This window comes from Cebidichthys violaceus, unplaced genomic scaffold, assembly GCF_023349555.1.
Source record: "Cebidichthys violaceus isolate CVI_PGR_0920_01 unplaced genomic scaffold, fCebVio1.0.p SCAF_4, whole genome shotgun sequence".
Taxonomy (NCBI): domain Eukaryota; kingdom Metazoa; phylum Chordata; class Actinopteri; order Perciformes; family Stichaeidae; genus Cebidichthys; species Cebidichthys violaceus.
Window position 1 is genome coordinate 3,599,871 of NW_027176594.1, and position 14,857 is coordinate 3,614,727.

At 51.4% G+C, this 14,857-nt stretch overlaps 1 protein-coding gene across 1 annotated transcript; it reads right to left on the reverse strand.

Annotated features, from left to right (window-relative positions):
- Positions 1 to 12,380: 12,380 nt before the first annotated feature.
- Positions 12,381 to 14,822, reverse strand: med28 (mediator complex subunit 28). Its single transcript, XM_068727065.1, has 4 exons — positions 14,659 to 14,822; positions 13,365 to 13,431; positions 13,162 to 13,274; positions 12,381 to 12,819 (listed from the first exon to the last, which is right to left on the reverse strand). The coding sequence occupies exons 1-4, from the start codon at positions 14,815 to 14,817 to the stop codon at positions 12,616 to 12,618; spliced, it is 543 nt and encodes a 180-aa protein (XP_068583166.1). The 5' UTR covers positions 14,818 to 14,822; the 3' UTR covers positions 12,381 to 12,615.
- Positions 14,823 to 14,857: the final 35 nt, after the last annotated feature.

Sequence of the window (14,857 nt, forward strand, 5' to 3'; positions counted from 1 at the left end):
TCTCACCAGGCTGCAGCAAGATCAAGTCGTCTGGTCTGTGTGGCCCCAAACGTTTAATTTCTAATTTCTCTTCCAACGACAATGCACTAAATTGCACCCTCAACAAATAGTCTACATTATTCATTGTAGGCTGAATTAAAACACTTCCAAAATACTCGAAATCTAGCAATAACTAACTAGCAGTAACGTTACCGGCATTGAGCTGTCTGATTACGATCTGACTGTATGTTTTTTTTTTTCTTGGTCACGGGGTACTTTTTTCGCGGTTTACGTAATATTCGAGTCGAGTTGCTAGGCAGATTTCATGGGGCACATCTGAAAGTGCCCCATCTCCCAATGTAAACTTTGGCCTGTGTGGTTCACGCTCATTGGTGTTTCCATGGTAACACTCTTAAACTTGCGCCGCTGCCCCACAGAGCAGAGAGGGACAGCGGAGAGCAGCATTTCACAGAGCAAGCACACAGACAGAAACACACACGAATCAAATTACTCCAAAACAGGACTATAATGCTTGTGAGTCAAGTACAGACGTATTGCGCTTTCTGCACAACAGCGCCATCTGGATCTGGTGGGGCAGTGCCCCACGTGCCCTAATGTAGAAACGCCACTGGATGTAATGAACAACCGTGTCATTAAACGCTTTATTAACAAAGAAAGCAGGATGGACTTTGTCTTCAAATAATGAACAGCAGTTTTGGTAAGTGAACTGCAGTAGCTTTAACTGCACATAGATATTATTTGTGTCATTATTTAATATGCCTGTTTATATATTATTATTTGTACAACTTTTTTTTTATGAATATGGATTTTCGTTTGGTTTTATATGTGATAGGAACTATTGTTACATCCTATGTTGCGCTGGGGACACATTTAGCCGGTGCACAGCAACAAGAAGACGCGCGAAGCGGCCACGGTCTATACTCTGCTCAAAGTGTTAAAGTTAAACTGTTAAAGTTAAGTTTAAGTCATGTGTTTTCAAGTGGACTCATTGTCCCTCTCGGTGTTGACAGACGAATAAATCCGTCAGTAACAACAACTAAGGTGTCGTGTATTTCCTGGAGGGAGTGATAGCGGCAGTTAGTGTATTTGTAGGTACAGGGGCGTCGTTAGGTCTATTTTTCGGGGGGCTGAAGCCCCCTAAAATGTTCTTCAGCCCCCCCAAATAATTTGGCATTATTGGCTTTAAAAATATATAATATATTTTTTTTTATTTTTATTTTGGTGATATCATTAGATTTAACTGTTGTTTCTCACATGGACACGTTATTTATAACTCTAACATGCTACATATGTGCGTGCGTTTTGGTTTGTATGTTTTCTCTTCAAATTACAATTAATATAACATCATACTGAACAATATAAAAGGACGGGCACTAGGACCTTGGGGAGGCTGCTGCGCTGGCTTTCTCACTCTGCCAAGTAACGTCTCTCGTCAACGACAGCCAGGATTATAGCCAAGGAGTTTAGCTCAAAGTAAATGATGCACGGAGTGAAATTGTAAGTACAGGTAGTTACAGAATGTGTCTATCTGTAGTTGTTAACGATTGTTACCTGCTTACATTTAGGTTTACTTGAGGCAAATGAAAGGGAATATTGTAGTGGGCTATGTTAACACTAAGCTAGCTAGCTAGATAACTTAGCTATTTCGTTAGAAACTCTCCAGTGAGCAAGAGTGTGAACGAGCAAATTCGAAATACAAGAAACAACTATCGACATCTCTCTATTCTTTGCTTTAATATATCGCTCTAGTATTTCGAAACAATAATATATAATGTTATTATATATTATTGTATATATTATATAATGTTGTTTATAATCAGTTAATGGCATATTTGACACTGAACTAGTTCATCTTTATCTCAGTGATAGTGTCCAAATGAGCATAAAATATCACTGGTATGTAAAAACTACACGGACCACAAAATAGATGTAAATGTTGATCAAAATCGTATTCCCTTCTGCTCATAATAAAACAAGTAAACAACTCAAAAGTTGACACTGTCAGGTCCATTCTCCATCCATTGTGTGCGGTTCCTTTAAGAATTAGGATGTGGGAGTGATGCGGATATGAAAGCTAGTTTATCCGTCTTTCCTTTACAAGCAGGAAAATTATTTCTCTCTCTTTATTTGAGAAAAGTTCATATTTATGTTGTCAATTTTCACTATATTATCATATACTGAATGCAAGCAAAACTACAGAGCAAAATCACACACTTTCTGTTGGAACCAATATATGAACTGTCTGAAACAATGGCTATCCGAGGCCCAAAAAAAATTGCTGTGAGCGCAAACATGCCCCTCCCCTTGGGGCTAAGCCCCCCCTTCTTTGAATCCTAGAATCGCCCCTGTGTAGGTGTTGAGCTTCATTTTTACGAGTGAAGGCCCAGATATAAAATTCACGGCCCGCCACTGGTTTTGATAAGCTGTGAGTGGTAAGAGTGAATATTATGATCGGCGGTGGAATGTAACTAAGTATATTTGCTTAAGTACTGTACTTATGTACAAATTCAAGGTACTTTACTTGAGTATTTCTCTTTTATTCAACTTTGTACTTTTTACTCCACTCATCTCTTGTTTTTTGGTTTCTGACCACTTTTGGATGATTAAACATGGACCGGGTCAAATTCACCCAGGAACATCATTGCTGTACATGAGAAACGAACATAAAAGGAGGGTTGAACAGATTCCAGGACTTCTTCTTTACAATTGTATTAATACGATGCATATTTAATTAGAGATCTAAAAACATAGAACATTGATTTGATTTTTTATTTGATGTCCCGTGGATCGACACCGGAGAGCAGAAGGGCTCCGGACACTGGTGCTCTGGCGGACGGACAGACTGTCGAACCTGCTCTGGACACAGGTGCTCTGAAGGCCGGCTGGACTGCCGAACTTGGTCTGGACACAGGTGCTCAGGTGGACCGGACTCTCGGAGTTGGGGCTCCGGGGAACAGGATGCTGGCCCGGCGGCGGGAACTGGAGGTCGCTGCGGCTCGGAAGCGGCAGCTTGACACCGTAGGGCAGGCAGATCAACAGTGAAATGTCCCGTGATTCAACACTGGAGGGCTGGCAGATCGACTGTGTGATGTCCTGTGGATCGACACCAGAGGCAGGCAGATTGACAGGTAGTCGAGGCAGAAGACGGTACTCGGGTTAAAGCTGCTTCGGGAATCAAGACGGAACCTCCATTTCCAGCCGCCTCCAAGTCGCAGCAACCACCGCTGGGCCAGCATCCTTTTCCCCGGAGCCCGGACTCCGAGAGTCTGAGTCCGGTCCGCCTGAGCACCTGTGTCCGGAGCAAGTTCGGCAGTCCGGCCGTCCGCCAGAGCTCCGGTGTCCAGAGCTCTTCTGCCCTCCGGTGCCGATACACGGGACATCTCACCGTCGATCTGCCTGTCCTCTGGTGTCGATCCACGGGACATCACGCCGTCGATCTGCCTGGCCTCCGGTGTCGATCCATGGGACATAGAAGGGCTCCGGACACAGGTGCTCAGAAGGACGGCTGGACGATCAAACTTGCTCTGGACACAGGTGCTCAGACGGACCAGACTCTCGGAGTCGGGGCTCCGGGGAACAGGATGCTGGCCCGACGGCGGGAACTGGAAGTCGCTGCGACTCGGAGACGGCTGGAACTGGAGATTCCGTCTTGATTCCCGATCTAGCTTTAACCCGAGTACCGTCTTCTGCCTCAACTACCTGTCAATCTGCCTGCCTCTGGTGTCGATCCACAGGACATCACACTGTCGATCTGCCTGCCCTCCAGTGTCGATCCACGGGACATCTCACCGTCGATCTGCCTGCCCTCCGGTGTCGAGCTGCTGCATTCGAGCCGCAGCGACCTCCAGTTCCTGCCGATGGGCCAGCATCCTGTTCCCCGAAGCCCTGACACCGGGAGTCCGGTCCGCCTGAGCACCTGTGTCCGGAGCAAGTTCGGTAGTCCAGCCGGCCTTCAGAGCACCTGTGTCCGGAGCAGGTTCGGCAGTCCAGCCGTCCGCCAGAGCTCCGTTGTCCAGAGCTCTTCTGCCCTCTGGTGCCGATACACGAGACATCTCACCGTTGATCTGCCTGTCCTCCGGTGTCGATCCACGGGACATCACGCCGTCGATCTGCCTGCCCTCCGGTGTCGATCCACGGGACATAGAAGGGCTCCGGACACAGGTGCTTGGAAGGACGGCTGGACGACCGAACTTGCTCTGGACACAAGCGGCAGCTCGACACCGGAGGGCAGGCAGATCGACGGCGTGATGTCCCGTGGATCGACACTGGAGGACAGGCAGATCGACGGTGAGATGTCCCGTGGATCGACACCGGAGAGCAGAAGGGCTCCGGACACCGGTGCTCTGACGGACGGATGGACTGTCGAACCTGCTCCGGACACAGGTGCTCTGAAGGCCGGCTGGACTGACGAACTTGCTCTGGACACAGGTGCTCAGGCGGACCGGACTCTCGGAGTTGGGGCTCCGGGGAACAGGATGCTGGCCCGGCGGCGGGAACTGGAGGTCGCTGCGGCTCGGTAGCGGCAGCTCGACACCGGAGGGCAGGCAGATCGACTGTGTGATGTCCTGTGGATTGACACCAGAGGCAGGCAGATTGACAGGTACTCGAGGCAGAAGACGGTACTCGGGTTAAAGCTGGCTCGGGAATCAAGACGGAACCTCCATTTCCAGCTGCCTCCGAGTCGCAGCAACCACCGCCGAGCCAGCATCCTGTTCCCCGGAGCCCCGACTCCGAGAGTCCGAGTCCGGTCCGCCTGAGCACCTGTGTCCGGAACAGGTTCGGCAGTCCAGTCGACCTTCAGAGCACCTGTGTCCGGAGCAGGTTCGGCAATCCGGCCGTCCGCCAGAGCTCCGGTGTCCAGAGCTCTTCTGCCCTCCGGTGCCGATACACGGGACATCTCACCGTCGATCTGCCTGTCCTCTGGTGTCGATCCACGGGACATCACGCCGTCGATCTGCCTGGCCTCCGGTGTCGATCCATGGGACATAGAAGGGCTCCGGACACAGGTGCTCAGAAGGACGGCTGGACGATCAAACTTGCTCTGGACACAGGTGCTCAGACGGACCAGACTCTCGGAGTCGGGGCTCCGGAGAACAGGATGCTGGCCCGGCGGCGGGAACTGGAAGTCGCTGCGACTCGGAGACGGCTGGAACTGGAGATTCCGTCTTGATTCCCGATCTAGCTTTAACCCGAGTACCGTCTTCTGCCTCAACTACCTGTCAATCTGCCTGCCTCTGGTGTCGATCCACAGGACATCACACTGTCGATCTGCCTGCCCTCCAGTGTCGATCCACGGGACATCTCACGGTCGATCTGCCTGCCCTCCGGTGTCGAGCTGCTGCATTCGAGCCGCAGCGACCTCCAGTTCCTGCCGATGGGCCAGCATCCTGTTCCCCGGAGCCCTGACACCGGGAGTCCGGTCCGCCTGAGCACCTGTGTCCGGAGCAAGTTCGGTAGTCCAGCCGGCCTTCAGAGCACCTGTGTCCGGAGCAGGTTCGGCAGTCCAGCCGTCCGCCAGAGCTCCGGTGTCCAGAGCTCTTCTGCCCTCCGGTGCCGATACACGGGACATCTCACCGTCGATCTGCCTGTCCTCTGGTGTCGATCCACGGGACATCACGCCGTCGATCTGCCTGGCCTCCGGTGTCGATCCATGGGACATAGAAGGGCTCCGGACACAGGTGCTCAGAAGGACGGCTGGACGATCAAACTTGCTCTGGACACAGGTGCTCAGACGGACCAGACTCTCGGAGTCGGGGCTCCGGGGAACAGGATGCTGGCCCGGCGGCGGGAACTGGAAGTCGCTGCGACTCGGAGACGGCTGGAACTGGAGATTCCGTCTTGATTCCCGATCTAGCTTTAACCCGAGTACCGTCTTCTGCCTCAACTACCTGTCAATCTGCCTGCCTCTGGTGTCGATCCACAGGACATCACACTGTCGATCTGCCTGCCCTCCAGTGTCGATCCACGGGACATCTCACCGTCGATCTGCCTGCCCTCCGGTGTCGAGCTGCTGCATTCGAGCCGCAGCGACCTCCAGTTCCTGCCGATGGGCCAGCATCCTGTTCCCCGGAGCCCTGACACCGGGAGTCCGGTCCGCCTGAGCACCTGTGTCCGGAGCAAGTTCGGTAGTCCAGCCGGCCTTCAGAGCACCTGTGTCCGGAGCAGGTTCGGCAGTCCAGCCGTCCGCCAGAGCTCCGGTGTCCAGAGTCCTTCTGCCCTCCGGTGCCGATACACGGGACATCTCACCGTCGATCTGCCTGTCCTCCGGTGTCGATCCACGGGACATCACGCCGTCGATCTGCCTGCCCTCCGGTGTCGATCCACGGGACATAGAAGGGCTCCGGACACAGGTGCTTGGAAGGACGGCTGGACGACCGAACTTGCTCTGGACACAAGCGGCAGCTCGACACCGGAGGGCAGGCAGATCGACGGTGTGATGTCCCGTGGATCGACACTGGAGGACAGGCAGATCGACGGTGAGATGTCCCGTGGATCGACACCGGAGAGCAGAAGGGCTCCGGACACCGGTGCTCTGACGGACGGATGGACTGTCGAACCTGCTCCGGACACAGGTGCTCTGAAGGCCGGCTGGACTGACGAACTTGCTCTGGACACAGGTGCTCAGGCGGACCGGACTCTCGGAGTTGGGGCTCCGGGGAACAGGATGCTGGCCCGGCGGCGGGAACTGGAGGTCGCTGCGGCTCGGAAGCGGCAGCTCGACACCGGAGGGCAGGCAGATCGACTGTGTGATGTCCTGTGGATTGACACCAGAGGCAGGCAGATTGACAGGTACTCGAGGCAGAAGACGGTACTCGGGTTAAAGCTGGTTCGGGAATCAAGACGGAACCTCCATTTCCAGCTGCCTCCGAGTCGCAGCAACCACCGCCGGGCCAGCATCCTGTTCCCCGGAGCCCCGACTCCGAGAGTCCGAGTCCGGTCTGCCTGAGCACCTGTGTCCGGAACAGGTTCGGCAGTCAAGTCGACCTTCAGAGCACCTGTGTCCGAAGCAGGTTCGGCAATCCGGCCGTCCGCCAGAGCTCCGGTGTCCAGAGCTCTTCTGCCCTCCGGTGTCGATCCACGGAACATCACGCCGTCGATCTGCCTGCCCTCCGGTGTCGATCCATGGGACATAGAAGGGCTCCGGACACAGGTGCTCAGAAGGACGGCGGGACGACCAAACTTGCTCTGGACACAGGTGCTCAGACGGACCGGACTCTCGGAGTCGGGGCTCCGGGGAACAGGATGCTGGCCTGGCGGCGGGAACTGGAAGTCGCTGCGACTCGGAGGCGGCTGGAACTGGAAGTTCCGTCTTGATTCCCGAACTAGCTTTAACCCGAGTACCGTCTTCTGCCTCGACTACCTGTCAATCTGCCTGCCTTTGTTGTCGATCCACAGGACATCACACTGTCGATCTGCCTGCCCTGCGGTGTCGAGCTGCCACTTTCGAGCCGCGGCGACCTCCAGTTCCCGCCGATGGGCCAGCATCCTGTTCCCCGGAGCCCTGACACCGGGAGTCCGGTCCGCCTGAGCACCTGTGTCCGGAGCAGGTTCGGCAGTCCAGCCGTCCGCCAGAGCTCCGGTGTCCAGAGTCCTTCTGCCCTCCGGTGCCGATACACGGGACATCTCACCGTCGATCTGCCTGTCCTCCGGTGTCGATCCACGGGACATCACGCCGTCGATCTGCCTGCCCTTCGGTGTCGATCCACGGGACATTGAAGGGCTCCGGACCCAGGTGCATGGAAGGACGGCTGGACGACCGAACTTGCTCTGGACACAAGCGGCAGCTTGACACCGGAGGGCAGGCAGATCGACGGTGAGATGTCCCGTGGATCGGCATCGGAGGGCAGGCAGATCGACGGTGAGATGTCCCGTGGATCGACACCGGAGAGCAGAAGGGCTCTGGACACCGGTGCTCTGGCGGACGGACGGACTGTCGTACCTGCTCCGGACACAGGTGCTCAGGCGGACCGGACTCTCGGAGTTGGGGTTCCGGGGAACAGGATGCTGGCCCGGCGGCGGGAACTGGAGGTCGTTGCGGCTCGGAAGCGGCAGCTCGACACCGGACGGCAGGCAGATCGATGGTGAGAGGTCCCGTGGATCGACACCGGAAGGCAGGCAGATCGACGGTAAGATGTCCCGTGGATCAACTCCGGAGGGCAGAATGGCTCCGGACACCGGTGCTCTGGCGGACGGCCGGACTGCTGAACCTTCTCCGGACACAGGTGCTCTGAAGGTCGGCTGGACTGCTGAACTTGCTCTGGACACAGGTGCTCAGGCGGACCGGACTCTCTGAGTCGGGGCTCTGGGGAACAGGATGCTGGCCCGGCGGCGGGAACTGGAGGTCGCTGCAGCTCGGAAGTGGCAGCTCAACACCGGAGGGCAGGCAGATCGTTGGTGAGATGTACCGTGGATCGACACCGGAGGGCAGAAGGGCTCTGGACACAGGTGCTCTGAAGGCCGGCTGGAAGCGGCTGGAAGCTCGGAAGCGGCAGCTCAACACCGGAGGGCAGGCAGATCGAGGGAACAGGATGCTGGTAAGGCAGCTTGACGGTGTGATTCCCGTGGATCAACACCGGAGGTCAGGCAGCTCGACGGTGTGATTCCCGTGGATCGACACCGGAGGTCAGGCAGCTCGACGGTGTGATTCCCGTGGATCGACACCGGAGGTCAGGCAGCTCGACGGTGTGATTCCCGTGGATCGACACCGGAGGTAAGGCAGCTCGACGGTGTGATTCCCGTGGATCGACACCGAAGGTAAGGCAGTTCGTCGGTGTGGTACCCGAGGTCCGACACCGGTAGTAAGGCATCTCGACGGTGTGGTGCCCGAGGTCCGACACCGGAGGTAAGGCAGCTCGACGATGTGATTCCCGTGGATCGACACCGGAGGTCAGGCAGCTCGACGATGTGATTCCCGTGGATCGACACCGGAGGTCAGGCAGCTCGACGGTGTGATTCCTGTGGATCGACACCGGAGGTCAGGCAGCTCGACGGTGTGATTCCCGTGGATCGACACCGGAGGTCAGGCAGCTCGACGGTGTGATTCCCGTGGATCGACACCGAAGGTAAGGCAGTTCGTCGGTGTGGTACCCGAGGTCCGACACCGGTCGTAAGGCATCTCGACGGTGTGGTGCCCGAGGTCCGACACCGGAGGTAAGGCAGCTCGACGGTGTGATTCCCGTGGATCGACACCGGAGGTCAGGCAGCTCGACGGTGTGATTCCCGTGGATCGACACCGGAGGTCAGGCAGCTCGACGGTGTGATTCCCGTGGACCGACACCGGAGGTCAGGCAGCTCGACGGTGTGATTCCCGTGGATCGACACCGGAGGTCAGGCAGATGGACGATTAGCTGCTGTTGCTAGCAGTCGGTTGCTCCGAGCCTGGAGTGGACCGAAGCATGTGGCAGCGGCGGCTGCGCCGCGATGGTCTGGGTTGTTGAGGCGTGTGAGACAGACAGAAGAGATGGGGCAGAGGGTGGATGAAGGAAGGGGAGACGGGGGAGGGAGGTGGGGGTCGGGAGGTGAAGCGGGGAGGAAGATGTAACTATTCAGCCCCGTCCACATTTCTGTCACGTCTCCTTCGTGACAGAAAGCTGAAACACCTTGTCTCCTTCTTCTCAGCCTTCTCCTCCTTCACTATCTTTTTCATCTCCTTTTTTTCCAGCCTTTTGGAGAAAAACCACCTCTTCTTTTTCTCCACTGGCAGACAGACATGTAGCAGGACTTTGTTGTCCTCTCTCAGCTGATATATGTCTGCTTCCTGGCTCTGATGGATATCGCACAACATGTGGTTCCTAGCGATCTGTTCTTTCAGTTGATCGGTCAGACCTTGGTTGACGGCTTGCATGTTAACGAGCATGTTTTCAGAGTCTTTCAGGTTCAGCGAGAGGCTCTCGTTCTGTTCGCTGAGAGCAGAGAGTTTTTCTTCATAGTCTTCAACCATGTTGTTGTAGTTGATGATCGCTGTCCCCTGCAGACCCTTCAGTTTGTCTATGCGCTCGTCAGCGACCATGAGACTCTTCTGTAGACGGCTTGATTTCAACTCGCCATTATGGACCCTTTGACAGAAGCTCCACTTTTCACAGTCAGACCTTTGTTTGGATGCCTCCAGGTCTCTGACAAGCTTTCTCAGGCGGTCAATCTCGGTGTTGGCAAGGGTGAGCTTCACTTCAAGGGGATTGACTTTCGGAGGACGTCGGCCCTTAGGAGCGGCACCGGGTGTAGCGGCTTGCAGCGGTGGGGAGATGGCACCGGGTGTAGCGGCTAGCAGTGGTGGGGAGACCGCACCGGGTGTAGCGGCTAGCAGTGGTGGAGAGACGGCACCGGGTGTAGCGGCTAGCAGTGGTGGAGAGACGGCACCGGGTGTAGCGGCTAGCAGTGGTGGGGAGACGGCACCGGGTGTAGCGGCTAGCAGTGGTGGGGAGACGGCACCGGGTGTAGCGGCTAGCAGTGGTGGAGAGACGGCACCGGGTGTAGCGGCTAGCAGTGGTGGGGAGACGGCACCGGGTGTAGCGGCTAGCAGTGGTGGGGAGACGGCACCGGGTGTAGCAGCCAGCAGCGGTGGGGAGACGGCACTTGGTGTAACAGTAGGCTTTATTATGATGCTACTGGTGCCCTGAGCATTGCAGACGGTGATCCTGCGGTCAACGTTCTTGCGGATGTCCATGGTATCAACAAACAAGTCTTTAAAAAGACTGATGCTTTCGGTAGAATATATGTCTTTAAAAAGACTGTTGTTGAAGAGTCTTTAAAAAGACTGTTGTGTGTTAAAGATGGTCTCTGGTAGATGACCTCTGGTAGGTATACGCCGACTGTCCTCAACTGATAGCTGTGAAGATAGCTCTTCGATTGAAGCCAAACATTTCATCTCCATGGATACATAGCAGGGAGGAGCTGCATTTCTGTTACCAAGGAGACGGAAAGCTAGACTTGTTTCTGTGTTGGAGGTATTGATTTGTTGTTAGTATTTTGTTATTGTTTAAATGCTCCAAATGAGTGTCCTCGAGTTTATGCAAATCTCTCTGTGCCAACCACTTGTGTGTTATCTAGACTTTATGCAAATTATTTTGTGCCAATGTAGTAGGTTGGAAATGCTACATGTTTAGTTTTTATTAAAACAGACCCCCCCCCCCCCCCCCTTTTCTGTTAATAATTGAACTATTCTAACACTCTTCAGACTTTCTATTGAGGTAATACTTACCTTATTAACTTAACATTTTTGATTTATTACCCCTTAATTAAGATTTTGTAAATCAAAATTTTGACTTGGTGTCTCAGAAATTTAAGTTATGAGTATTTATGTTTTTTTTTATAAAAACATAGAACTAGAGGATGCATAACAAGATTTTTCACAACTACAGCTGATTCAGTTATTCAGACATTAAGTTAATATTGTATATTAAATTTATAAATAGAATAGCCCATCTGGAGTTCAGAAAATGCAATAATAAATCTCCTGTTTGATCATGTCAAGACCACAAACCCCTGTTCTGCAAGAAGTTGTCCTTGGAGTCCATCTGTGAAGGTTTGTGTCTGGCTGTGCTGTCCATGGACGGGCGATAGCTGTGAAGCTGCGGAGAACAAGTCTGTTGTGGTGTGAAGACGCTGAATGCATTAGAGACAACAGGCTGTCAGGAGGCTCAGGCACGGCTTATCTGAAGTCTTTTCTCCGTCATAATTTCATACAGAAGTCACATGGAATATTAAAGCGGTCAGCATAGTTTTACCCATGTCAAGACTCCACCTTTTATATACAGTACCTATGTGAATATTTCAAATTATAGGACAAACTTTGGTTATGAAATGAGTAATCCACTGATTTAGTTGCATTTCCACTACATTTGGAAACTCTCTTGTGAGAGAGATTAAAACAAAGAATGGTCCAAATTGAAGCAGCAGAAGGTGGGATCTTGACTTTTAGTCCTGAGTAGTGCTCCCAGAATGCTGGATCCCACAATTCCCACAACTGCTTTTGTCAGATCCTCTCTGCTTGGTAAATGCCCGTGTAAACACCATCAGGGTTTATTTTTTTCAGATATAACAAATCTCTCTTCTAGAGCCACAAAATACATCATAAAACTGTTTGCTTAGAGTACAACTCTCCAGGACTTGTAGACTCATCTTAATGTCTAAAATTGGTGGAATGTCCTTTTACATTTTGTTTTCAAAGACAAAAATGATGCACTGTGAAAATAGAAAAACATAATAAAGACTTTAGTCCAGAGTCAAAATACTTTTATTTTACAGTAAAAAAAAAGAAGAAGTCAGCAATAGGAATATTTACATAAAATAAAATGATCTATGCCATGATGCTCCAACAGCTGGAGAGTGACAACAAACTGTTCTTCAGTTTCTTACAGGTGGACACTTGAGAGCGGGCATCACACAATGTAAGTGGTGTTTATAGTGACAGTTAGGTACAATCACATTACACTTAAGTCCTGCAAATATTCGCTCCATCTTGCTTCAAATCAAGCCTATATGACGGATGAATGCAAACAAATGAGTTTCCCGTTTCGGTGCGACCGACAGTCGCTTGCAGGTCGGAGTTCAACATTCCATTCTGGGTGTAAACAATGTAATTTGACAGAAGACTAATGTGACTGTAACTTTGGTGTGTTAACTTGGTTTTAAAGGGGCAGGGGGCAGACTGGCAGAGGCCTGCTCCAGAAAGGCCAGCGGTCCAGGAGGAGGAAGGTCTGTGGGTTTGCGGTGCTGAACGCTCACGTCCTCCAGAACCTGTTGCCAGTGGTGCAGTTTGGACAAGTGTTTCTGAACCAGCAATTCTTTCCTCTGTAGCTCATTACGTAACTCTGACACATCCTGAAGTGAGAAAAAAAAATGTATGTGAGAAGAGAAGGCACATTAACAAATGGAGAGAAATGCATAATACATAAACACTGACAGCATGTCACAGATTCAGGTCTAAGAAAGCTAGTGAAGCCTGGATACAGCACAGCTAGTTACTGGTTCTCAACAAGGAGCGTGGGAACTTCCAGAGTTCATTTTGCATTTACACAGAAAATTTGGGGATCAAAACATACACATACACAAATGATAGAAAATGGAGGGGGATATAAGTGGACAGGAGTTGGAGAGCCACAAAAAAAAAAAAAGATTGAAAAGTTGAGATGAATAAGAATGCAAGTCAGTATAATAATTTACCTCTTTCACCACCTGCTCTGGTTTCTGTACAGATAACTGAAGCCTTTTCTGTAAGAAGAAGCACTCTGTCTGTCGAGCCACGTCCAGAAACTTCTGTATGCACTGGTCAACACCTGCAATCAACAGACAAATAGATGAACGTCAATATATAGATCACAATACCATAAACAACAAAAAAATAATGAATTAGAGGTTTCACTCACCAGTTCGAATCTCCTCCTGATCAGTTCCGTTAACGTAGTCCTGGCTTACCAGGGATGCAAAACATGCCTAAAGAAAAATGGACAGCTTGAGTGAATTTCAAAATGTTTTGCCACGAGAATCTGTTGATTGAAACCAGCTTTTTAGTCTAAGAAACATCCTGCAGAATTGACATGTGCTACACAGTCTGTACCATGATAAAGATGTTTATGGGATAGTGGAGATGTAAATATTCTAGTATACAAAAGGTTTTCAAATACTTTATGTTGACCTCCTACACTCATACTGTGTGTTTGTTGAACACATCCCTCCAAAAGATGGACATTAATACTCTGCAGGAACAGTTTTCACTCTTCTGAGAAGGCTTTCCACAAGATGTGGTTACCTGGCTGCAGGGATTTGCTCCCATTCAGCCACACAAGAGTATTAGTGAGGTCAGCCACTGACTTTCTGTGATAAGTACTGGCTCACAGTTGCAGTTCATACCAAAGGTGTTGGATGGGCTTGCGATCAGGGCTCTGTGTGGACTAGTAAAGTTCTTTTACACCAAACTTGGAAAACCATTTCTTTATGGATTTTATTTCGGGCACAGGGGCACAGCAAAAACTTTTCAGAGATGGGATCCATATCTCCTGTAAATCCCAGCAGCCAACATTACTATGTTCAAGAGTCACTTTCAGTTTTATGGTGTCACTATCTGAAAATCAGCTGGACAGCTCTATAAGATAACACATTTTTCTACAGGCGATTGAAATGTACTTGACCATCGACTTTGCAGAATGTTACTATTTAATATATCACAGTATAAAAAGCACAGGTATAAATAACTAAATGAATGATGTCTGAATCCAAATTAGCTGCTTTGGTTTCAGGAAGCAGGTATTTGGGATTTAAATAGAGTAAAGTGATGTTGTGTAGTTGCGATTGTTTGGGTTCAGGACATACAGTTTGCTCGGAGGGAGGAATGTTTAAATGTGTCATGTTCATGTCAGCTGTGGGTGTTTTAAGTGTTGAAATAAGAGACTGAAGTAACGTTAGTCTGAGACCCACTTAGCTCATTAGCATTAGCTCATTTAGTTTAATGCCATCTATTGTTATATTTTAAAGTTATAAGAATCATTTACTCAATAAAGACGTGGTAAAAAAAAATATACCATAGCCCTACCATGTGAGACTGCAGTATCTTAACAACACCAGGGAACGCTAAACATTAAACATCACCTAGCTTAGCTAAATAAGCTAACAACAGTTAGCACACTCAGCTAACGGACGCTGGCCTCTTAACGTCAGCTTTACCTCAAAGGAAGCCTCCAGTTCGTCCACCAGCGTGTTATTTCCCGGAGCTCTGGTAGCTGCACCAGGGAAGCCCGGCTGGCCCGGTCCACCGGGACCCCCGACGGGATGGGCGCCCGGGGGCTGCTGACCGGAGAACATCCCACTCATGGACGACGCCATCTTGATCGCGCTACCCAATTCGCGCATGCGCACACAGAGG